Source organism: Lissotriton helveticus, chromosome 5_1, assembly GCF_964261635.1.
Source record: "Lissotriton helveticus chromosome 5_1, aLisHel1.1, whole genome shotgun sequence".
Classification (NCBI taxonomy): Eukaryota; Metazoa; Chordata; class Amphibia; order Caudata; family Salamandridae; genus Lissotriton; species Lissotriton helveticus.
In genome coordinates, this window is record NC_136065.1 from 231,855,975 (window position 1) to 231,882,699 (window position 26,725).

The 26,725-nt window shown below is 42.0% G+C and overlaps 1 protein-coding gene across 1 annotated transcript in view; it reads left to right on the forward strand.

The window, feature by feature from the left end:
- Window positions 1-4,356: 4,356 nt before the first annotated feature.
- The window catches only part of LOC144753073 (olfactory protein-like), a 32,138-nt gene continuing 9,769 nt past the window's right edge, over window positions 4,357-26,725 (forward strand). Inside the window, exons 1-5 of the mRNA XM_078640863.1 lie at window positions 4,357-4,455; window positions 9,246-9,385; window positions 18,136-18,203; window positions 20,944-21,057; window positions 24,786-24,896. Coding sequence (XP_078496989.1) covers window positions 4,357-4,455; window positions 9,246-9,385; window positions 18,136-18,203; window positions 20,944-21,057; window positions 24,786-24,896 — 532 coding nt within the window. The remainder of the gene's footprint in view (window positions 4,456-9,245; window positions 9,386-18,135; window positions 18,204-20,943; window positions 21,058-24,785; window positions 24,897-26,725) is intronic.

The following is a 26,725-nucleotide window of genomic DNA, read 5'->3' on the forward strand; positions in this document are numbered from 1 at the left end:
TACTTGATTTTTCATATAACTCACGACGGGGCCACGCCCATAGCTCCGGAATAATGGTTCAGAGCCTCGCGCAGCACTGGCATACGTCTGGCCAGCCCACTCCACTTACGCTTCCAGGAAAACACAACAACGAAACATTGTCCAGATTTCCATTGTAATGATTTCTTAGTTCCAGTTCTATTTGTCAGAACGGCACACAAACACTCCATCATGGCTGCTATACACCGATACCACACCCATCCAGCGCATCCGTCACTACACACGTGACCTTACCAAGAAAACAGACGGGGCGCACGTGCTGTACGCCATTTTAGAGTTGCTCCCATTGCAAGCGCTGTAATGGCCCATCCTGGTGGTTCGCACGCCTCATGTAGGTCCGAACCACCGAACAGGGGGCCCACCACCACGTGCGTGGCCTCTTTGGTTACTGAGTTAGTGGTACCAGAAGGACTGAGCGGGTGAAGAACCTGCGATGATGATGATGGGAGCACGAGTATGTCGTTAGCAATAGCGATATCAAGACTCGGCACCATAAGTGAGACTTCTTAGTGGCAGAGTGGGACTGCATGTTGTAGAAGATGTCTTGTCTACAAAAAGGTGAGCAATGAGGCCTAGGTGCGCATTGGGGGGAGTCGATGGGGTGCAGCAAACTGGATGCGAAAAAGTGACGCATCGATTTAGGCGTAAGCAGTCCTATATAGTGTATCTTATTGCATGTATATATATTTATTTCCAATAGCAGGAACGTTTTTATAATCGGTCAAACATCCGGAATATAAACTATACAAATAGTTGTTTTTAAATGCGAGAGGGAAGGTGTGTGAAAGGGGGATGTTATTCAACTCCACATTAAGATAATAACAAATACCAATCATAACATCTTTCTTTTACTATCTTTTATATGTAGAGCTTCAGGGTGCATTATGTCCCGGCAAGTGGTGAAAAACATACCGGTGACAGAAAGGTGAGCTGCGAATATTCTTTGCAGTCACTCTCTCACTTCCTCTCTCCTTTGATAAAAAAATGACAGACAATGTTAACTTCCTTTTTATCTTATAGGTTGTGTTTCACAAATTGGCATCCCCCCAACCCCTCTAAAGCTCAACGTTCGAGAATTCTGTGATGATGCGTGGCCATCGTGACAACTTCTGAGAAGTCTGCTTCGACGCGTAGTGCACCCTCTTTGAATCAGGCCAATGGCACAAGGTGAGCAAAGAAGCTTGTTTCCAAAACAACGACAAGCCATCTGTGGAAGGAGACAGTCGGTAGTGTGTATCAGCTTCACTGCATAGGAATGTACAATTACCTCCGGGCAGTGAGAATAGATAGGTTACAACAGTTTGAGGGGCAGATGTACGACCTCCTTGCCTCACTTTTGTGTCACTTTTAACATGGGAAAAGTGGCGCAAGGAGCTTCTAAATCTGCCTCTGACTTCCCAAAAAAAACACTCACCTCCGAACTTTGCGAGTCAATGGGGTGCAACAGTCTAGATACCCAATATTGAGAACTCACCGCTATACAGTGGGAATGCATGGGATTTATTACTTTGGAAAAAAAAAAGCGCACACACACCTCCTTACAGTGAACCTGTTGTATTATAGTATCCAGAGTGTACAAATAAATAAACCAAAAATATACGTGTGCAGTTGTATGTACTATGCTATTATTAATTCTATATACTATCTTTCAGATCACTAAACTGGAGGGTGCACTATGAACCAGCACGTGCTTGGACACACAACGGAAGCAAAAGGTGAGCCACGAGTATTTTTTCCAGTATTAACTGCTCAATCTATAACTTTCTCTCTCTCACACTTTTAATGTTGTTTTTTTTCTCTTTCTCTCTCACATCGTTTCTCTTTCTTTTTTTATAATTATGGACGCTGCTGTCCACTCTGACGTGTAAAACCAAAGCTAAGTTCAAGTTGTGAACTCTGTTGGTCACAGTGTTTACACAAGGTAAGCAGAGTGGCCTAGATTTACAATCCCTCTGATTAAATGCATTAGAAGCAAAAAAACTTATTTACAAGCCCCTTGCGCCGCTTTTGCGTCACTTTCAACATGGGAAAAGTAACACAAAAGTGGTGCAACAGTCTTGTAAATAAGCCCTAAAGAATATTGTCCTGCATAATGACTTGATCTCTCACCTAATTCTGTCTCATCTCTGAATCATTTTAAAGACCTGTTGATTCATAGTGTAAATCTGACGCAGTAGGCACTTCCATACAGACACCTCTTGAACGCGGGCCTATAAGACAAGTGAAATGTATCAGGCACACTGCAGTAAAAATAATGAAATATTGCCAAGTGTTACCTTGACTTGTAATGTTTGACCTCATTTAGTCACATTGATCTAATTTTAAACACTAATTTAAATTTTTCTTTTGCAGATTACCTACCGTACTTCTAATGGAGTCCATATCACATTTTGTTTACTATATTGTTTTGTTAAAGTTATGTTTCTAGTTATTTATTATATTGTTATCTTTAAGTTACGTTTCCAGTTATTTATTGTTGCTTTAATAAAAGTTAATTTAAAAAAGTATATACGTCTTCTTTTTTTGGGGGGTGGCAGTTTCCAATCGAAATTATATTTCTAATTTAAAGTATAATTCCGAGGCTAACTCTTTACCAGATCTTTACCAGAGTCTATAACTACGACGAACAGTTCCTATGGAAAAGTTTTAAAACTCCAGCACAGTAACCTTTTCTATTAGCAACATAGTGTGGTGAAGTTCTAACCTCTGTGCTCACGTAAGTGTTCCATAAACTGTTACTATGGTAACAGGCAGAAAGCCGTTTGGGGGGTAATGTTGAAAGGTACAAGCTGTACAGAAACCGTTATATTTACCCTGGATCCTCTACATTACAGCAAGGAAAGCAAAGTAAAACATAACACTGTGTACCAGATTTACAACCCCCTTTGCGCCACTTCCGCATCCCTGTACCCCCCTGCAAAATTAGAAGTGTGGGGACCTCAACAACCCCCCTCAAGCCCTGGGAACCCCCACCCCCCGGGTATTTGTGTATTGTGGGACGACTCATAATCTGTAGGGTGCGCGACTCCAGCACCTTTGGTGCACAACTTCTACGCGTTTGGGAGCCGGCAATGCGTTTCCACATGGAGACCTACTAACATGCAGCTCGCCATGCAGAAAAGCAATCTGATTTACATTTTGAAAGAGAGAACATATTTCCTTGTTATGGGTGGGTGAGATGGACACCCCGGGACACTGCAGGAAACGGCCCTCCCGCAATACATAAAGCCCCGGAGAGTGGTGCTCCCCCGGGCTTTGGAGACCTAGCAGCCCCTCCCTACCTTTTTTTTTTTATCCCAGTGAAGTAACGGGGCCCTCCAGTGCTCAAGCGGGGGGGCCACCTATTAGCAGGGGCCCTCGCGGGCCCACTCTTCCCCGGGGACCACCACCTCCCTGGTGCTACCTTCAACAACAATGGGGGGACTTGCAGAGCCCCCACTGCATCGGGGACTGCCACCTCCCTGGGCCACATACTTTATTTAAAAAAAAAGGTTCAGAGGATTAGAAGGGGTGAAGACAAGACCAAAACTTGCATCTGTTCAATTTAAAGACAAAGGGGAAACACAGTATGACTTGCTTTGTCCACTATGGATCAGGCAACTGTCTTCAGAATCTTTCTTTGATTGAGTCTGCCCATTTAGAGAGCAATACATCATTTTGACTGCATTTCATCTCATCCCATGTGAATACGCATGAGTTTTAGCAATAACATGAATTGCATACTCTTCAGTCGCTTCCATCTACTCAGTAAAGTTTACCTTTTCACCTCAATATCATGATGATTTTCCCTATTGCCTTGTCATGCCTGGTAAACACTTTAAACACATGCAACATCTCATTATGTGAAAACCATCACGCATTGCTCTCCTATGTTTCGGTTTTTCACATGGATGTCCAACAATTAAGATTTAGGGATCACCTAATGACCTAGAGTTGGCTTGCACTTTATCTGCTTCCCACATTTGGACCAAGCAAGCTAGAATGGCTATGTCGGGAAACCAATATAGGAATTTACTTAACCATAAATTAAGATCCTTTGTTAATCAGCGCATGCAAACAGAAACTAAGCCAGTTTTATCAAGAAATTTGACAGCATAAAAGTGACATTAGATTATCAGGATATCTCTTGTATCTCCAGTGGTGCAATGTGTTGCATAACAAAGTCTTGGCAGCAAATAATCTTCCTGCTTTACTTCCTGTAGTGAGATGTATAAATGTACAGCGTGCAGAGCAGCAGTCATCTGAGCCTCCGGAGACAGAGTCCACTATCCATAAGAGACCCAGAGTCACAGACAGCTTGAAACCTTGAAGACCATCATGTCTGCGATGTGGATAAGCCTTGGTCTGCTCTTCTCAGGCCTGCTTCACGTGCAGGCTATGGAGATTCCAGTCATGAGCAACTTTGACCCTGACAAGGTAACTATCATAATTGTGTTAATCTGCTGCAAATATCTCAAACTTGGAAAATTATCAGGTCTGTGAGGAATAGAAGAGGTGCACAGGACACACCAATTAATGCATCATCTCCAAAGCATGTTAATTTTAAACTGAATAACTTTGATCTTCCAGTGCAGCAAATTAGATCTTTATTTGTCATGCACTACAACCCTGCTTTTAGTCACCAATAATATTCTACTTTGGGGCCTAACACATATTTTCCAATGTTTTCAGTTCACTCTTCAGTTGTTCCAGACAATCTAGTATGACAGGAAACACACCTCTTCCAATGCACCTCAATTCAGTCCTGAATTACTTCAGATATTACCCTATTGCATTATAACACACTCCTTCCAAATACATCTAATTTCAATCCTCAATCACGCTATATCCTAAATAGTCTGTTATTAAATACCCATTCCTTTCAATGCATCTCAAATGTTTTCCCAGCATTACATACACATACACATTCCATCCAATGCAACTCAATTGAATCCTTAATCACCCCAGGTATTCTGATATGGCATTGTAACACACTCCTCCCAATGGACCTATATTGAATAATTATTGACCTTGGATATTGGGGTATGAGTGTAACACACCCCTTCAAGTGCACCTCAATCTTCACCTGACCATTTCAGTTATGCTCACAAAGGGATCTGACACAGCACTTCTCAAGAACTCTGTTCCAGACATGCACTATTTCAAATACTGTATTTAGTTGGCAATACTTCCCTTCTGCCTGCACCACTTCTGAGATTCAGATTCTGCTAATAGTGATAGCACCAGGGTAGTTTTGGTGAGTCAGTCATTTTGGTTTTCTTGTAACGTTGGCACCGTCAGACAAATCTGCATGAAACTTTAAAAATAAAATATGTCTTGGGATGTTTCATGCAGATCCGTCAATTTAGGCCCAAGGATAATCAGTAATTCACCATTTTATTTTTAGTTTTGCATTTTGTCACAGAAAAAGCAGTTGAATGGAATGATGCAAATCGTTGCATGGAGTTAGAAATGTACTCAAGGAAGTGCCTCTTTTGTTGTGATATAAATCTGGTTAGTAATTTTTGAGAGGGGCTCAGGTTGGGCATGAAGGTATTGTGGCAGCCAATACAGGACTCTTGGACATTTGAAAAGACTCATAAGGGGGCAGTGTGAACACATATTGACCACCAAGCCAATTTGTGGTAATTCCAAAGGGAACCACCCAAGCGTTTAAAATAAAAATAAAATATATATTTTCTTGTGGGATCTATGGATTCTCGAATCAGAGCAAGGCACTCCTGTGTGGATTTAAGGACCCTCTTCAGATTTGAGGATCAATCGAGGATCTCTAGAGAATCCTCAGATCTGACATGATCCAGGGAAGCTTTCAGAGGTGAAAGGCAACAGGGCAGGTAAGCTTGCCCTGGATCTACATATCCCATTTTAAATCCACAGGTAAAAAAAAAAGGCAGGAGGGCTGATTTACCATTTGTCGGATGATACACCCTCTAAACGGGTGGCAAAGAATATTGCCTCCCCATCCTGACGGACACAGTATGCCAAATTTTGAGATGACTGCTGCTTGCCCATTGATCACCATTATTCACTTTTGTATACTAAAAGACACGGGTGATGCCTTTCAATGCCCAAAAAGTATAGTGGTTGGCCGCCGGTGGTTTTGACAGTCATTCACAAGGTTTTTACATTTTATTTTCAGAACCAACCTTCCAAAGCAAGAGATTGTTTCAGAAAAATAAAAAAAGAACACCCCCCTCACCCTCCTGTCTTTCATTTCCTAAAGCAGGAGTTTGTTTTAGAAAAAAAAATAAAAAAAAACCCTCAACTAGGAAATGTTCTCCCAGCATTGGCGGGGCTTTACTTTTTTCCGTCCCTCTGTGCCAGGTTGCTCCTTGAACAGAACAAAAAGACTTTGCACCAGTTAATTGTATTTCATTTTCATTAAACAAATAGTAAATGCAATTATTCACTATTTGTGCAAAAAAAGAATTGACACAGGAAACTGGAGCCTCAACCAACATCTATTGGGCCAAGCCACTCCTGTGTTCCAGGCACTGTTCTTGCCACCTCTAAGGCCAGAGATTGCAAAGGCAGTGCCAGGGGTCACAAGGGACAAGCCAGGGGTGGCAGCTGCGACCTTTGGTGATCCCTAATTGACTTCCATTACCGACTATGTCGACGGAAAGTTTTTAGCCCTCCTGTCTCTAAATGAGGCAGATGGACCACAGGATTGGCGGGCATGGAACTCTGTTGCATTAATGATAGAGTATATTGTCCACCAAACTCTAAATCAGGCCTAAATAACTTGAGATCTACCCTGCTGTGCTTAATCCCAAGCAAAATAGGCAACAATAAAAATACACATACTAATCCTTCAATAGCTCTGGCAATGGCAGATTTCAGACAATTTAATGGCTTCAGAAAAAAATGATATACGTGACAAGGAAATACAAGCCTTTCTAGAATTATCTGAAGTGGATACCAGTGTCATGACATCAGAAGTGGAAATACATGTGAAAGAAAAAGCTAAACAGAACACAGTTCAGAGCCTAATGAAGAGTTCATTTCACTTCTCCAAGGCAGCAAGGTAAAATAAAAACCGAAAGACAGTTCTTGAAACAAAACAGGATGTCCATACTGCTTCATTTTTCTGAAGGCTCAGCCTAGGAGAGCTCCTTACACTACAACCACAGCTGCTAGGCAGTTATAATCTGTTATGTGGATGCAGAATCACATGAATTCCTAACACTCAGGTGATTTGTTTCGAAGTATAAAAATCACCCTAAAGCAAAAGAATATTCCACCCAACTGTCTAACGACTTTCGGTTTCTGAGAATAAGAGGGGTTTTAACATCTAAACAAAAAGAGGCAGATTTACAAGGCTAGCGCATCTCTGCAAATCAGCAGGGATGCTCCAGAACACTTGCGACACTCAAAACCACCCGTGCGCCACCACTGATGCGCCGCATTTACAATGCGGCGTGTTGTTGCGCAACGATGGTCAGATGCGTGTCGCATCCCCCGGCGGAAATGCGGCGCATTGCTGGAGTCGTGTCGCAAGCGCGACGCGGCTCCACTTTTACGAGGCGTACCTGCTAGGATGCCCACCCTGCGCTAGAACGCCCAGATGAAACCTGACACAGGGGCTACAACGTGACGCATCGCCCTAGATGCATCACGTTGTAAATACGGCACAACATGGGGCGTGGTTTATGCCGATGCTGCGTCACAGAAGTGATGCAACAGCGGCGTAAATGTGTCGCAAGGGGCTTGTAAATCTGCCCCAAAGTGCTCAAAGCAGAAGGCGAATGAAATAATAGAGACTCTTCTGACTCTCATGGATACAATGCAGCAGAGAAAATCAGCTGGGCCATTATTCCCCGCCCCCCCCACCCTCCCTCCCCCCACAGTCTTTAATAAGATAATGGGGATTAACAATGGATCCATGGCATAGCTGAAATGCCCAATTTACGGTGGCAGGATATCACTTTCACCTAGGAGTACTAATAAATATTTTTGGTTGGGAAAGCAATTACATCTGTTAGTTTTGCATATACATTAAAAATAGCTCGGAATTAACTGTACATGCAGATGCACAGAGCGTAACATGCTGTGTATTGCCATTGTTGAGGGAAGGTCAGGAACCATGGTTTGTTCAAAGCTGCCTCTCATGAGTTCTCGTCCCTCCTCATACTCAGATGTGTTAATAAATACGATAACACATTCATTGCATCTCCATAAACACTATGCACTGCGTGTTTGAGTGTTGTTATTCCGCAAAATGCTGTGGTATCAACAACCATATTTCACAAGAAACCATGAAATATGGAACACATGCAATAATTCCCTGAGAAAAATGGATCTCATCATCATAATGCCAGTCACAAGCCACTCTGCAGAGCGTTATCATTGTCATGGCTAGTATGATGTGCATCATGAATGTTCATATGATGTGACAAAGTCATTTAAAATGTGTCAAAAATGCAGTTTATGTGACACAATCTCTTCCAGTATTGCTTTCATCAGTTTTAGTTGGAAACCTAGGGCCAGATTCAAAAAGGTTCGAGTAATTTACACATTTGTGTAGGTTTAATACTTTTTTGGGTATTCACAAAATCTGAGTTTATATTTACTTCAAAATTGTAACGTACATGTCTCCACCAAACTGAAGGGCCTGGGGTCTGTTCATGAACTGCAGGGTTTAGTCACAAAGGTAACTAACACTTTTGAGTAATTTACATGTGTTATTTACTCTTACACATTTGAGTAACTTTACAGTTGGATTCGGTGAATAGTCAAAAGTATTAAAGTTACTCAAAGTGTAAGAGTAACTCATATGATGTCACCAGAACCCCACAATGGGAATATTGGACCATATTAAATAATTACCCAATATGTATCCTTTCTCTATTTCTCACCCACTCTCTCTTTCTCTCCCTTTCTCTCTCTATATAGACAAAACAGTGGCCCCTCTGTAGTTATTGTTAAGTCTAACTTTCAACACCTTTGATGACAGCTTGACAAACCTGCATTAAACTCTAGAAAAGCTATGCTCATCAATGGGGGAGCATTTACAGGAACTCTGAAAACAATGCACGTTCTTCTTGTACTAAACTATTGGGCCAGTGTTTTGAGTAATGCCACTTCAGAATCCTGATCTAGCAGTAGTGTTCTCCTGTATTACGGTCACCGGTAGAGGTGGTTCTCATCTGCCAGCTCTAGCGTGTCTGCATTCTGGAGTCTTATGATTGTCCCTTCTCTTCCAGATTCTAGGACTGTGGTATGCTGTGGCAGTGGCATCAGACTGTCCGGAATTTGTTCAGATGAAGTCAATGATGAAGATGCCAATCACCATGTTCAGCTCACTTGAAGACGGAGACCTGTATGCTGCCACAGGCGTCCCAGGGTAAGTGTTAGACAAAGCACTCAACAGAGATAGTAGCCTATTGGCTAGGCAGTATTCGATGAGCATGAAATATAGAGAGAATACGGCAATGATTTGTATTAGAGCTTATTTGTTTTGTTAACGTATGTGCATACAATTCCAAAATTATTACACTCGACAAACTTTGGTGAACATTTCTCACTTTAGAGTCAGTTTTTACACATTTTTTGACACCCTTTTTACCCCATTCCTTGACTAATAATTCAACCTTATGCCCTGCGCACAGCTTCAGAAATTGTTAGTTTTTGAACTTATTCCATCAGGCCATATCCAATCTCTGTTTACTCTTAGTAGTATACTGCTACTCCCCTCTACCCTAATGGTAAGTAACATTATCACTTTATTGGAACGATGCATAGTTCTTGTGACACAAAAGCGAAGTAGTCTGTTGTAGACATCTGAGCTGTAATCTTATTTGCCTCATGGGAAACGATGAAGGGCCATTAGAAAGTGTTCTTAGACAGAATCAATAGCCTAGCTGGTTTTTACAGACAAATGCCTTGTTACTTTTATTCATCAAGTTGAGCTGATGAAACACATTGGAACCCAGGAAATCCTTGACAAATCCCAGAATGGTTTTCGTGCCTGTCACAGCACCAAAACTGCCTGGTAGCAGCCACCGACTGTATCCCCATGCAGGTTGACCAAGGCAGATCAGCAGTGCTGATTTTGCTTGACCTTTCAGTGCCATTCAATAGAATCACCCCAGTGCTCATGATTCAGTGACTGCATGAAGCAGGAGTTACTGGTAGGGCCCTGCAGCTTCTCCACTCTTTCATGACCGGCAGAACTCACATTGTTAGCTATGGTGGCTTTAGAGCAAAGGCTTTCCGCCTTCCCTATTGGGTCACCCATGATCGTCCCTTAGCCCCACTCTTTTTAACATCTTTGTGACGCCTCATGCAGAGTTGGCGAGATTGTTCGGTTGCCAGGTGCTCTCCTACCCGGACAACACACAAATGATCGTTTCCATAACAAATGATTTGCAATCAGTTGCCCAAAGGTTTAATCAATGTATGTCCAGCATTATATACTGGATGCGGGACAATTTATTAAAGATCAATGCGGACAAAACCGAGGTGCTAGTCTTTGGATCACAGAACTCCATCTGGTCAGACTAGGGTCTTACCTTTGATGCCCAGGTCAGCCGGACAGTCGGCACCTGTTACTACATCTTAAAAACCCTGCAGAAAGTCCTGCTGTGTATACCACATGAAGTACATCGGCCTACTATCATCGCACTGGTTACATCCCGGCTAAACTACTGCAACATTCTATACCTTAACATCACCACAGAGTCCCTGAACAAGCTTCAGGTGGTACAGAACGCAGCGGGAAGGCTGATTCTCAACATCTCGATGTATCAGTCAGCCAAGGAAGTACTTCAAGCCTTGCACTGGCTCCCTATCAGGAAGCGCATTTCCTTTAAGGTCCTAAGTATAGTGGACGAGGGTATGCACAGCAATGGCTCCTCACACGTAAAAAATGTGTTGCAGTGATACAATCCCTGGAGGACCTTGGTACACATGGTTGACCAGAAAGACAGGGCTTACTATTCTAGACACAGTTTTAAGCTACAAATATGAAAATGAAGTGGTGTATTTACTTTTAGTTTACAGACCCAGTAGTACAGATCCTACTCTATTAGCGAGCTATTGCGGGGTCCTGCTTTTAGAAAAAATGTCTGATGTAGGGGTGGGGGGAACTCATGGAGTTTCACTCGGAGGAATTTCACTGAGTTACACAAAAAGATTTTGTGGAGTTCTGCCACCCTGGTTTGCTTCTGTAGAGAGGACAAAAGGTGAAATATCCTGTACACTACATTGGAAACTAAGAGATTTCTTTGCATGCTACCGTGTTTCGTTCGCAGGTACGCTTTGGTGTTTTTAAGCAGGCAGGGAGAACAAACGACATGAAGTTTTCACCCTTTTGCAATTTCATGACATTAGCATTTGTCACACGAGTACATGCACCATGAAAGTGAAGCATCAACTGCAGATGATAAGAGGCCAAATTTAAGCACAGCTGAATTTACCTTTGCTGTCAAAATTAACAAGCATCAACGCTATGACACATTACAGAGTTTTTAGAGAGAGGCTTTTTTGTTTCTGATATGATAGATAACCCTGCTCTACACTCTTGCCCATGGCACGTCACTAACAAAAAACTCTGGTCCGCTCTTGATGCTTCCTCCTTTTCTTTTGATCCACCGTAGATTATCCAATGTTCATTAAACCACTATAGAATTCCTGTCACAAAGATACCCAGAGGTAAAACACCAATGAGAACACTACTATTACACTAACCTACTGTCAAGGTGCTAGACAATAGGTGTTGAGCAACCTCGTGGTTTCACACGCTGTAACATAAGAACACAATAAATGGAAACACAGCATATGTTTATTCATTGTATATTTTATTACCGCTTATCGCTTTGGACCACATCAGCTCGTATTACGGTCCTATATGCTGACATTGTCTTAGAGAATTCTGTTTTTGGTCTAAGACCCATTCCTACTGTATGTACTGTTGTATGATACCAAATCGCATGAAAGTATCATTCCAATAACTGGCCGCTTGCCTTCCACGAGCTGTGTGGTTCTGGATCTAAATCTGCACTGACTTATTTTTACTTTATTTGACTCAACAATGTAAGATCCATGATTATGTGTATTATTGTTTTGTATTTACTTTCTTTTAATTTCTTGTCTAATAAAAATGATTTGAACAGAAAAAAAAAAAAATGTCACCATGGATGGGTTTGTTTTACTTCATGGCACTCTCCTGCATGTAAGTCCTCATTTCATGCAAATCTGTCCTTTAAAGGCATAACATTTCCATGACAATGTATTGTTTTGGGACACTGTTGCACACAAGGCACATTTAGAGATTTCAAAAACAGCCCTTTGTTCAATTCTTTCAAGAACAGAAGCTCCTGTTTGACAGAGTCAAACGAGTTGATTCATTTTATGTACTTTGGTGTGGCATGTCGAGGTTTCATTCCTACACCGCAACACTGGATTTTATTGGAATCTGTGGGGAGGTTCAAGGGCCAACGCCACCTCAATGTTGCTGCAAACTTGGATCAGCTGTCTTGTCTCCACAGCTGAGATTACTCTTTTCCTCTAACCTGGTGCCACAGTCTGCCCTATTTCTCTAGTGCCAAATACACTTACACAAAATCTGCGCGCCAACTAAACCAACAGCCGCACCAACAGCCGCCGATTGGCTGCAGTGCACGTGCGGCAGACTTTGGAAATCACCCGATAGGCTGACTAGGGAAGAAAGAATCTAGACACTTGATGGCTGCTGTAGTGCTTCTAGTATGAATTTATCTAGCTTCAGATTGCTAACACCAATGTTAATCCTAGCCTTGCTGTTGATGCCATCTGTTGATAGCTGTACCCTCTCAAATAACCGAGCTGGCTTTGTGGTTGCTTAGCACAACAACGCACTGTGCATGGTTTGGAGACATATGCAAGAATGCCTGCAATCATAGCGTCCTTGGCAGAGTCAGGCAATAAGCCATTGCTTAAGTTGGAAATGGTGCTGATGCTAATTAATTCACCCGCTAGAATAAGCTGTGAAATGTATTAGTAATTCCTCATTACAAGAGTAACGGAGTAATGTGGAATTACTAAAATCCTCCAATTCCACAAGCGGTATTCCAAATTCCACCCACCGCTAGTCTTAAGGAGAAGCACTTTCTCCACACCCACCTGCTGAAGGGATTAGACTTTGTTGTTTAGACTTGCTACATTTTTCACCAAAGTGTTAGACCTGTCAGCCTTAGGGTGACCTTCCCCTAAACCTTTTACATTCACCCCTCTTATTTTCACTGAATACATTTTTGTTTGTCTTATGACTCTGTGTACTTTATCACAGCTAACCTGCCTAAAGTGCTTGTGCTCGCTCCTTTAAACCTGGTAAAATATGTCTTATACATTATTAGCTTATTTAATTTACATATATATCCCATGTAGAGTGGGACGCTATATAACCAGTGCCTGTATATTAAATGCTACTAGTGGGACTGCAGCAGCTATTGTGCCACCCACTTAAGTAGCCCCTTAAAACATGCCCCAGGCGTGCCATTGCAGTCTGAATGCAGTTTTAAACTGTCAAATGGACCTGGCAATATAACCCACTTGCCTAGCCTTAGACTCCCCTTTTATTACATATAAGTCATCCCTAAGGTAAGCCCTATGTAGCCCACAGGGCAGGGTGTACTATAATTAAGAGGCTGGACATGCACTTTTAAGATTTACATGTTCTGCTAATGAAAAACTCCTAAATGCATTCTTTACTACTGTGAGGCCTACCTCTCCTGTAGAATAACATTGGGTTGACTTATTAAATGTAATAGATGCTAACTTTTGATTGAGAAAAAGTAAGCATTTCATGTTTGGTGTCTGAGAGATTGTAATAAAAAATTCCTCTTTAATGGCACAGCCCCACTTGCAACTAAATAGACTGTGCTCACACAAAGGACTTGTCATCCTTGCATTGTTCATGCAGCCAGCTTGGAGCCAGGGCAGAAGAGGCAGGAAACTTCAAGCACTTCAGAAGGATTTCTCTAGAAACTTGTTCTACTTGAAAGAAGACACCAGGTATGAAGATGGGACCCTCAGAACCACTCTCAGAGGACTGTGTGCTGCAATGTACTCTGCCTTCAGCCCTCATAGTCCAGCTCCACTGCTTGAGCCCTTCCTCATCACTTGAAGCAAGGACTACCAGAGCCACTTCAAGGCCTAGGGGGCTAGTCTCCTAATCAAAGCCTCAGGGACAGCAAAGGCTCCTACCATATGGAACCTGTACCTGGACCCATCCTGAGTGTGTCCTAAGCCCCCAAGTGGTGCCCCTCCAGGCCCTTCCAATCCCTGCCCCACGGTTCCGGTGCTAAAGGTGCCCAGATTGCCAACATCTAAAGCTTGGGATTTGGAATATATTTGGCTAAAACTGCTCTGACAACTGAGGGTAGGAAGGGCCAACCTGCATCTCTATGTGCCTCTGTGCATAGCCGCTTGGCCTGACTTCGCAGTAGGTCCTGCTACCTTCTCAGCAGCAGCAACTTCTGTTCAACGGTTTTTGGCCAAAAGAGTATCCAGCCTCCTGGAACTCTCCTCGGCTGGTGCCTCCTGCCGCATCTCACTGGAGATTTTTGACTTCCAAAACAGATACTAAGGGGTCCATTAGTATGTCGGGCAGATTGCCTCCGCCAGGGTGGCGGTAGCCACCGCCACCCTGGCGGAGGCAATCTGCCCGACAAGCACTCTCGTTTTCCCCTCCGCCAGATTAGGATGGCGGAGGGGACAGCGGCGGACGGAAAGACCGTCTGCCGCTTTACCGCCGCGGTTGCAAGATTAATATGTTGGCGGTGTCCAATGGACACCGCCAGCCATATTACCATGGCACAAAGTAGGGGCCTTTCCGTGGCGGCAATGCTGCCACGGAAAGGCAGGCGGAGATTGCTGCCGGGGCCCCCTGCAGGGCCCCCAGGTTGCCACCACTGTCGGGGGGCACATGGGGGGTACCTATGGTACCCCCCCACATGTACATATGCAAAGCGGCAGGCACCGCGCGGTGCCTGCCGCTTTGCATCTTGAAATGCGTCAACATATGTTTTGCATTGTGGCGGGCGGTGCAGAGAGCACCGCCCGCCACAATGCAAAACATATAGGATGTGCCCGCCACTGTGGCGGGCACATCCTAATACCCACAACGGGACCCCCGCCCTTATGGCGGGCGGGCCCGATCTCCGTTAGGGTGGCGGGCGGACAAAGCCTGCCCGCCATCCTAATGGACCCCCAAGTCTGCACATCGAAATCTTCACCACAACTTTGTCCAGCGGCTCCCCAATGAAGACTCCTCCATCTTGGACACAGCCTGCAGTCTTGCCCCTCTTAACTTTACCATCTCAGAACATTTCTTTCAATTTCTTCTAAGTCCAAAGGTGAGCGCTGACTTTATGTGACTTGCGCTTCATCGCGGTCGGACATATTTTTTTATTTGATCCTGTCTTGCGCGGCTTGCTGTCAGCGGTTATCCCTTTAATCTTTGGCATGCTACTTTTTACCTTAAACTTTAAAAATTCATAACTCCGGTCTACTGATTGGATCTTTGTTGTCTTGATTAATTTATTAAAACCTCCTCTATGTTTCTAAATTGTGATGAGATTTTTCTTGATCTGAGTTTTCATGTTCGTACTGTTTGTGTGCAGCAGAAATACTTTACTCATTGCCTCTAAGCTAAGCCACACTGCATTTGTGCCAAGTTACCAGAGGGTTAAACACGAGTTAATTCAGTGACTTTTGTGGTTCACCCTGACAGGGATTGTGGCTTTTGCTTGAGCAGGAATAACACCCACTCGATCAACAGCCCAACTGCTCACACTGAGCAATTTTTAAACCCTTACATTGTATTGATCTGAAGCCATTGACCAACACTCAAATATTACAATCTCCTTCTCCTAATAACATCACCTGGGATGAAACAGCTTATAAGGAACCAATACATTGGACACATTTTCTCCAAAGTTTAATTTTAGGACTGATGAAGCAAGACTCCCAGGATACTGCAGTGAGATGAGGGTTGCATAGAAAAAGCTGACAAATTAATCATAGTAAATGCAGAGAGTGTTGTACTAGATACTTTAAATGAGTCGTGCACAAGAAGAGAAATGCCACCTCCCAAGGCTGAAGAATGGTTGCTATGTCTTAATTCAAAACCATCAGAGTGGCTAATGCTTTGTCAGTGGGGGAGTCTGTTAGGTTTCAGTATAGTCAATGAACTTCATCTGATATGTGATTCCCTTCATAGAAAGACAAGATGCAGTAATGTCTATACATGGACTTACCACCTGTTCGTGAGAATGCAGAGGGATTCACTTAGAATAGTGCGCTGCCTTAGGCAACAGTCAAGACCACAAGAACTATCAGCATGGCCCGTGGTTATCCTGGTGTGGATGAGTGCGGACGGGCTGGCCTTTGGCACATTGCCAGTTCAGCCATGGTTCGCATCTGCTGTGCAGCCCTTCTGGAAGGAATATTAAGCAGCCTGTAAGTAATGGTACGAGTCAGTTGATCCGTCTCCGGTATAAGTAAGAAAGACAAAGTAATGTGACTGAGGTGTGGGGACAAGATGGCAGACCAGGTGAATCATCCAATTCTGTGAAAAATACTAGGTGAGAAAAACAAGTTAAATGAACAGCAAAAAATATTAACTAACATGAATAATACAAACTAAAAGAATAATGTGCTAAGCAAAATAAGAAATAAAAACAATGTAAGAGGCAAGTTGGAGATTTTCTCAACATAAAAGACAACATGAGATAGGATTAAAGGTCATTTTAAATGGTCTCAGGTTATGAGTATCTGGAAGAGTTTTGTGCTGACAGCAGTACCATTTAGAAGGCCCTTCTCAGTGTTAGTGCAAATCAAGTTTAATCCTAAGGATGTTGTGGCCATGGGCAAGAAATATTTTCAGGACCCCTGTTGGAACAACTCTGAGTTTTTTTTATGATTTCTGCTAATTCAAGCTCTACATTGCCTAGCAATATTGAATAATATGTTGAAGGCTGAGATACAGAACCACACAGAAGTGAGCTAGAGATAAAGTTATTTTCCAAAAGGACCTCTTGGCAGGTGGGAGCCTGCCCTATTGCCCACTTTGTCCAAGCATTGAAACGTCACAGCGCTAATCAGGTAACCCCCCATTGATGAAAGGAAGAAAGAAAAAGCAAAAGGGCTGATTACCTACTAATGCGATTTCTGATGGTGTTATGTGATAAGCTCAGAAGGGTTTGTGTCTTCTGCAGTGTTCTGTGACCCAGTCAGGCATTGCACTGTGCTCTGAAGGCCCACATATATAGAAAGATAGAGAGTGTTCCACATATATATTTCATCCTCACTTCTCCTACATTATATCATCTGATCCCCATAATCCAAGTGCCCAAAATGGTCTGTGCCTAAAAAACTGTTTTGGCAGACCTGTTATTCTAACATATCTCACCTTTCATTTCACTACTGCTTGATCTCCTCTAAAAGTAACCGCACATCCTCTGGGATTGTGTTTCTCCGTAGTGTAGTCTGACTGATCATCGTCTATGTACTCGTGGTGGGTTCGCAGGAGTTGTGAGCAGCGGCAGCAACAACAACAAGCCAAGAGGGCAGGGGCTGGATTTTGAAGCACATGTTTTAGCACTATCACCAGAGATGTGTTGGGGTGGGCCAAGGCTTCATAGCCTCATTTTCTTGGGGGGCTAGGATATTATCGTACTGCCCCGTGTATCTCGCCGAGGTCTATGAGGGTATTACAGGCCGCTGGCTCATGTTTGAGGGGCAACGGATGGCCTCCAGTCTTTATTCTGAGGATGGGTGGGGCAGAGCAGAACTCCGCAGAATTCCACAGAGTTTTAATGTAACTCTGCAAAATTCCACGTGGTACAACTCCACGATCTCTGGCCACCTCTAACGAGTACACTAACACCTTTCAGGAAGACTGAATAAGTACCGGGCCTAATTGGTAGGCTGATGCATCTCCACCATGACTATTGAAAACATTGACTGGTAGCTACAGTATCATATTTGTTAAGTCTATTGATCTGGTGAACTCTTATCTGCTAAAACAAATAACAAGGTACATATTTGTTCTTTGTCTACAGCACAATGGAATACTAAATAATATGCAAGCTTATTTGTGTTCTTTTCCAGACCTTCAGGATGCATGAAGATGGATATGGTATACCATTTCGTCAAAATCGGTCAATTCACTCTAAGTGGTGAGTATCAGCCATAGGGGGTGTCTATTCCACAATAATGGTGTGAGAAATGTGTGTAATTTGCTTTTGCATAATGAGGGGTAAAATTGGAAAAATTGCACATAAATATGCAAAATGGAAATCCGTCATTTAGCACGATATTGTAGCAAAAAATGCATTTGTGCATGATTTTTTGACATGAGGATCCCTTTTGGACTAAAAAGTGCAACAAACAGAACAGCAACAAACAACAACCACTCACATTCTGGTTGCTCAAGTTGTTCCCGCACTATAATTTTGCCACAAGTAGCAGCATCATTTTGCGAAATTGTGAAATGGCATAATTTTGCCAAATGTACATAAAGCATTTGGCAAAATTCAAAATGTTATGCAAATTATGCCATCCTAATTTAAATTTCACCCAGGCCTACTCCATACTCTTACACTTTTTTACCCACCTGAATGGCCTGTTATCATGTGGAGGTCAAACAGCTGCGGCACAAATATTAACGGAAACTCAAACATAACTGTGGGATCCTGTGCTTCCCTGTTCCCTGCATGAGTGAGCTAGTGCGTGCAGGGCCTGATTTATATCTCACAGAAGGGTTCATTGTGACAGATAACCCATCTGATGAAATATAAATCTCCTAGGAAATATAATGGGATTTATATTTTTGCAGACGGGATATTTGTCACCGTTGTGACTGGGTAACCTGGCCGCCGAGGTCTAATTGAGGCCCTTCGTTAAAGCATTTTAAACTAGAGACTGAGCAACATGCCTAGCTTCTGTGGTTCCTTTGCCCATAACCTCACACAGGCTTGTCAAAAGCTTTTGTGTAGCCTCAGTCATAAACATTCAGGGCACTGGTTTACTGGTAGCATATCACTGATGAAATAGTGCCATCTAATGGTAGCTAACTTTGCCTGCTTCATCAAGCATATATCACAAAAGCAGGCTGGGTATGCTTATGTGGTACATATCTTGAGCAATGACCATGGAGAGCCCTGAAAAGAGCAGGTGAAGGTAAAACAGCCTTAGATGCTGAGGCAGCTGCTGTCACATTAAAGTGGAGGTGCAGCACAGGCAGAATATTTTGACCCAGTAGAAGGCACTGCCAAAAACCCTCAATACTCGTGGGCTCAACACCAATGCTTTCAATTGTGGTTCATTCCAACCAGTGTTTATAACGGGCCACGATTGAGAGTTCTGGAGTTGCGAGTTTCCCACAGTGCCTGTCAGTGAGTCAAAAGAAACATTTAATGAAAACAAACACATTTAAAAGATTACTTACCAGCTAACTTGGTCCTCTGGTCCGGTTCCTGCAGTCCATGGCTCCAGCACAGGTTCCCAGAGTCTAATGAACTCCGCTAACCAGTCCAGACACTGCTCTCATGCTGGCAATACTATCAATCAGCATGAGACAAGTGCTTTGATTGGTTGCAGAGGGCTTCCTTGGCACACCCTCATGACATGGACCCTGTGCCTGTTCCCCTCCTGGATGTGCAACACGTTGCAAGACAGTCAGCCAAACCGGCATGCACATGGGCAGTGCCCACCACTCCTCCTGCCCGCTGCTGTCCATCACCAGTAATGTCACCGCCCGCTGATAGGCTCGGCTCTGCTTGCAGAACAAGAAATAAAATTATAATAAAATTGTTATATTACCATTTTATTTTTCATGTTTTCTCTGCTCTCAGCAGTGGGGCGATGCTCCTCTGCCCTAATGGAGGAGCCGACACATTCAGCTACTCAATTGTTGTGTCAGCCCTGATCTGAAACATGAAGTAAAGTGAAGAAGCCTATGACAGGCTCTGCTGGATTCGTAAAGTGGATAATAACAATACCACTATCTTTCCACAATTCTATTGTGGACATCATTTAGGGGTCGCTGCATACTGCCTCCCCCAGTACCCCTGCAACTTTGCCTGTGTATGCGGTGAGCAAAAAGCACTATGGTGGGGAAAGAGCTGCAGATTCCATCTTAAAAAGTAAAATACAAGAACTAATGGGTCGAGGCACATTGTCTTACCTAATATATTGTGAAAATCACATGGTTTAATGTTTGGCCTCCCAATTTTATAAATTGATCTTAAATGTGTTTTTCAGATTGTTCTTCCCATTACATTTGTAAATTGCACTAAGAACAGTTCAAAAATGAAGGTTGATATACACTTTCCTGCCCATTACTACCGCACTTAAACATACTCCATGCCAACATCAAAAGCAATTGCCAACCAAGCATTCAGCCAGCACTGCCTTGTTCATGCTCAGTCATTGTTAGTGAGAGCCAAAAGGCTAATACGTTTCCGTAATAAACCCTATCAGTGTCCTTCCAACACAAACTTTGATACAATTATAAGAAATTGGAAGATCCTATTTTGGTGCCGTAGTTAATATATTTTCCACTTTATAATTAAGATATATGCAGATTAATAAAACAGTAAAATAAGTTATGAGTAAATACTTATTTGATGATATTGTTAAACCACAGCGGTTTCCACGAGGAACATAATTTTTAGACTACTCAAATGTGCTGTCAAGTGTCTTGATTATCTTTATTTAGTGGAAGACGAATGGCACTGTTTTGAGCTTGTTTAGCAAATTAGCAATTTTAATTCCGATATAGTGATTATTTTTTGCTAACCTAGTTTAATGTTTTTTAGAGCACATTTACATTTTGCTTAATAAATTTCATGTAATATGTACCCCTTTCCTCCACATTTCCTACAGTGTGAGTAAGCAGCTGCTGTTTTTTTTCAGATCTCGCTAACAGTGACATCCGCTTTGTTGATGGGGACCCTGAACTTAGTGTCCTGGAGTACACCCAAAATGTCTCAGAAAGCGGTGATGCCTGCAAGATGGTGAAACTGTTAGGTATGTATCTATTTGAAGCATCTCAGGAGAGCATCCTTGAACATTCACAGAGCAATCAGACAGCTCTAAATGCACACATGATGATGACCAGCCATAATATTCAAACAAATGTCAAAGTCCATGCACCCTACAGGCATGTTCATGGTGCAGGACATGCTTTTGCCTTCCTACAGTTTGTTGTGAAATTCAGGGGGAGATTTACTAAATTGTGGCACTGTGTTGCATTAAAAAGAAAGACCAAAACAACACCGTGGCTAGTGTCCTAGTGGTGGCACACTGTTGGCTGCCTTGTACCAATGCACACACCCATGCACCATAGTGCAAGAGTGTGTGCTTGATGTCAAGCCTAGATTTTGTACTAGACTGATCTCCTTCCAGTAATAAATACCATGCTTAGTTAGTCATAGATGAATACTTTTAAAATCTTGCATTTGTGCTCTACTGTTCATCACAGGTGCACAATTGGAAAACGATTGAGAAAAGTAGATTTTTCTCTAATAATACGCCTGCCTCCAAGAGGCAGTCGTTTTTGCCACAAAGTCCTGTTTTGTAGATAGGGCTTTAAGTCAAAATCCATGGGGGGTTGCATGGGCAAGCCAATATACCTTCCACAGAATTACCCATTGATGCAAAGTAGCACAAAGAACTGCTTTGCATTACTTAAGGGATACTTTCCAAAACAAATCAGGATTTGTATTGGAAAGTAAATTCCAGTGCAACACTTTGCATTGGTTTGAGTAACATTTGTTAAGTGAACTTGGTGTAAAGTGTCAGTAAATCTGCCCCTCAGTTTTCTGTCCAGCATGCATCTACACCAACTGATAGCATCTCTGTGTCCTCCCGCACTGAGGGTCCATTACAATCAACAGTCCTATTTCAACTCTAGGCCAGTCAGAAGAATATGTTAGGCCAGGGATGACTTGTAATTGTAGGAATACCTAGAAATTAGGAAAACATGTTTCCTGGGGAAAGAGAAAACACTGCATGTGTCATGGTATGTCTATGTAGTTAAGAGGCAGGTCCACTTTTCTTTATTTGCTAAATATATTACTCTTAAGCTCAATCTCCTCTTCATATGTCATGAAAACCCTGCAGCAGCTTCAACGGTCTTCTTCACTCCCATCCTAATCTCTCAGTCTCTCTCTTGCTAATTGCCTGTTTCACAACACCTATTACTCTTGTCTGGTATCTTTCCTGCAATATTACAAGTGTGCCATCTTCCTACTATACTGATGACATTTTCTCTAGACGCTTCTTCTCCTAACTGTCATTCATTGCCTCTTCTTAACATGGTTTTGCTGTATCTCCAAATAGGAAGCTCACAATAAGCCTGATCATTACATTGACTCCTATTCTCCTCTCTTTTCACTGAATCTTCCTTTTATCCTCTAGACTCAACCCAATCTGTATTCTTTCCTATTACCATGTCCCTTACATGGAAGGCTGATTCCCCACTTTGCTTTCCTCTTATTATGCTCAAAAGACCTGTTGCTTCAACCCAACCCACTTTCTTTTTTCATCCGGGTTGGCTTTCTTTTTCCTAACCCACTAGCATCTAGAAGATCACTTTTGATCATTGAAGGTTGTCCTTATGCACATCTTGCTTCAAAAGTTTTCATATCAATACATTATGCCCATATATTACTTAAACAGAACTCTAATTCTATTTTTTTATCTGCTGGAGTACATGCATCCATACTTTGCCTCAGTAAAGTAGGGTGCAGTTCCTGATTATTATCCTTCACACAGTTCATGGAGTTTTCCACTTTACTTTCATCAGTACCATAGCATAGAACTTTATGCTGATACTTTCAAGTATAAGAAGAGCAGCAATAGATTCTCCTCACAATTAACCAGGGGCCGATCTGTCAAATTACATTTGCATACACAATGGGGAAAATGTGATGCTGGAAATCTTAACAGCATCATAAACATAGTAGTCATTTTCAAGCATGAGTTAAATCATGCTGAATTTCATGACCTTTGAGTATTTTTGCAGTTTTTGTGATTAATATGAGATGGCCCCAAGGAAAACACTTTGCAACTTGCTCTTTGGTACTTCTCCTATCTTGTTCAAATTTGCACACCATCTAGGAATCATATCTCAGCTTAGTTATTCCATGACCTCATCCTTTTTCTGTTCTTTTAGACTATTCCTAAATCCTTAGTTTAGGAATGCGCTTTCTCTCTATATTCCTTCATACAGATTCTTTACTCTGACCGCTATGTTTTTAAGGACCTCTCGCTAATCTGGTCGTCACCATTTTCCACAATCATATTGCTAATTCTGTTCTATCCCTACCTCTTTGTTGAGTGATCCAGTATTCAGCCTTTGTCATCACTTTGGTGAAAGCATTTTAGATATTAATTTCAGAGGCATAAAATACACACCACTCCTACTCAGAACTACCTTTCATCTTACCCCATATGCTTTCACTGCTATGATCACATATTTACTACCACCCTATAATTCATCACCCTAATATTACAAACATTTCAAATAAATACTTTATATAAACTCGCAGCATTTCTTAATTTCGCTTGAAACAATCTAAAGAAAGAGGCAATCCTAATGATGTATTTTGACTTCTAAAAGCATACAAAGGAATATTTTTTATTGCATAAGGCTTTAAATAAGTGATTTCCACCAGGTACCACAGGAGCTCTCAGAAGCTTGCCAGCTGCTACTAAGTATCTCTTGTAAATGAGGCAATACCTAGTAAATGATATAAAGATCTGGTACTTAGCAGTGCAGCCTCCTGCACTGCACAGGAAGTAATATTGGAGAGTGGCAGCCCAACCAATGGCAAAGCCCTCTATCCAATAACACACAGTAAGACAGACAGCATGAAGCCTGCAATATAACCAGTTGCCTTCTTGAAAAACCACCTGCTCAAACAGGCCCTGGCACTGTCAGTCTCAGAGCAAGAGAGAGAGCGATACTATATTTGTTAGTAGCTGAGAATGATTGTCCTTGATTAACAGTAGCTGTTATTACCGAAGAGGTTTAAATAATGTCCTCTCTTTAACAATATTAAGGCCCAGCTAAATTAATTCTAGGTTTCATATTTAAATTCCTTGTAAAGGTGTAAGCTCTCCAAATATATGAAAAAAATCAACTGCACTCGACAGGCATGTTTATCATGCCTTATTTTTTTTTACCAAATTACTTTTTTTGGTTCTTGCATATTGTCTTCTCACAGCTGCTTCTTTCATAGTTTCAGAATTATCAGGCATTCGTGAAATCTAATGAAACGTAATCCTGTAACCTCCACTCCTACGTATATTCAAGTGGATTTTCCATTTAGAAGGAATCCACTTTGACTATGCATTTCCGAAATGTGCATAGATAAGGTTTACAATATCTTCGCTCGACCTGAAAATGCACTTAGTGCTGCATTTGACAGTAGTAGTTTTGTGCGCTTAATAACATGGGAAACTACCCACAATTAGTTTGATCTATTATTCACTCTCCTCCCCAGAATGCTGTCCCATTACTGTCCAAAACCCTAAATATAAGTGTATAGAAAACCCCTAAATATTTGCACATTTTCTACACTTTCAGAAACAAACATTCTAATTCTAACTGGTAATAAGAATGTGAAATCTAAAACTTCATGACTTTCTTTGTGCAGGTAAGTTACACTAACATGACACGTGACATGAGAAATCGTGACTGAACCCATTAAAAAGTTTGTTTTGTTTGTCTTCATGATTTCTGTTTGCAGGCAGAAAGCCAGAGATCGATGAAATCCCTGCTTTAACTATAGCACACTTCAAGATGCTGGTACCGATAGTTGGGCTCAAAATGGATGACGTCATACACCTGCCAAGAGACAGTAAGCATAATGCATGCTGGTCATTTCTATACATAGGACAAAGCCTGGGCACGTGTCTCGCGCTCCTCGCTGATGCACTGCCAGAAATGGGAATCATCACCCGAGTGTATCCAATTGATCTAAGTACTCCTCAATTAATCCATTGAAACCTAAATTCTGTTCATCATTTTTAACTTTTCCTTTTTCGACTTAATTCATCACATCGGAGACAGTAAAATTACATCTGTATTTTTTATTCAACTTTTCTTCACCGAATGTATGCTTTATCAGGCTTTGTACACCGGTTCGTCTCTTACAGATGCATCAATAATGGAGTAAACAAACCCAATGCATTTCGAGCCTTCCTGGCTCTTCATCAGGGGTTTCTGTAACAAGATGGAAAAATCATCTTAGCTGACCGATACATTAAATTAAACAGAAGTAAAATAACGTGACATTGACAAATAAGTGACAAAAACCATAGATGTCAACTGAAATGTGTCGACCCATGACTCCACAGTGTCCACACAGCAACTGAAAACAACTCGTTTTATACAGCCATTGCATGATTCATAGGAAGCCAATGGCAGCCTCACTATGCAGATGCAACCACATTTACTAGTTAGGTAACAAAATGCCGTACAATCAGGAAAGATGGCTCTTTGAGGGCCAGCAGCACCCATCATTCGTTTGAAGGCTGTGAATTGAGTACTATTAAATTGATTAATAGTAACTTACTATTTCATATGCTTAGACATAGCAACGCTACAAAACATTGTATTAAAATACAGGTTTAAGGCACTGAAACTACTGTGTTATACAACAAAAAGATCTTGGGGTAGGCGAACATAGCAAGAAGACCGGGCAGCAGTTTTAAATAAAACAAAATCACCCATGATAGAGATAATGGAGCTAAAGTGACCACAAATGCACGTTATCTTACACATGTATTTTAAACCAATAGATGCCAGGTGAGCAGATTTCTGCTGTGGAGGGATAGATCACAAAGTATCCTCAGCAAACAATTAGAAAGCTTCCATTCGCCACAAATTAGTTTTACCCCATGTGTTATCTGTGCAGAGTATAAAAAAGTAAGAACTTTGTATCAAAGATCGTCCCCAGATTCTGCAATGGAAAAAAGGGTGGGTTATGGTCCTTTGCAGTCAATATGTAGAATGGAACAGCCAATGGAAAGAATAGCACATGAAAGAGAACGTGATTTCTACCAGCCTTAAGGGGCAGCTAGCTGCCGTCCAAGCACCTTCAGCCCTAAGGCACAGCAAGCTGACCTCTAGGCTGCCTTATGGCACAGCTATCTGTCCTCCATGCAGCCCCAAGGTACAGCCAGCTTACTGCCAGTTTTCCTTAAACCAGAGTTAGGTGACCGCCATGCAACCTTAAGGCATAGATCCCGTTCTCCAGGTAGCCATAAAGGACAGGTACCTGTCTTTCAGGCAGAGCTGAGTGGTACTTGTGCCGTGCTCATGGACAGTGCCATGAATAAAGTTTGACCCAAGAGTTTGGAATTGATTTCATGTACATAACTCTGCAGACCATTTCCTTACATTAACTGGGCCAATCGATAGTTACATACATGCAATAAATTGGTGTGAGAACGGTAGAAACCCATAGCCCAGAGTTGTTTTCCGCAGAGGCTAGATACTGAGTTTACTCATTCAAAGTCTCTGAGATCAAAAAAGGACTTACATAGCCAAAGTTTGCTTCTGTGATACCAATCAGGCTTTTCAGATTAATATTCAGAAAATAGTTTATTTAGACCATAGGTCTCTAAAACATAGTACAACACATAGATAAAACACACAACTCAACTATTCGATGTGGTTAAAAAT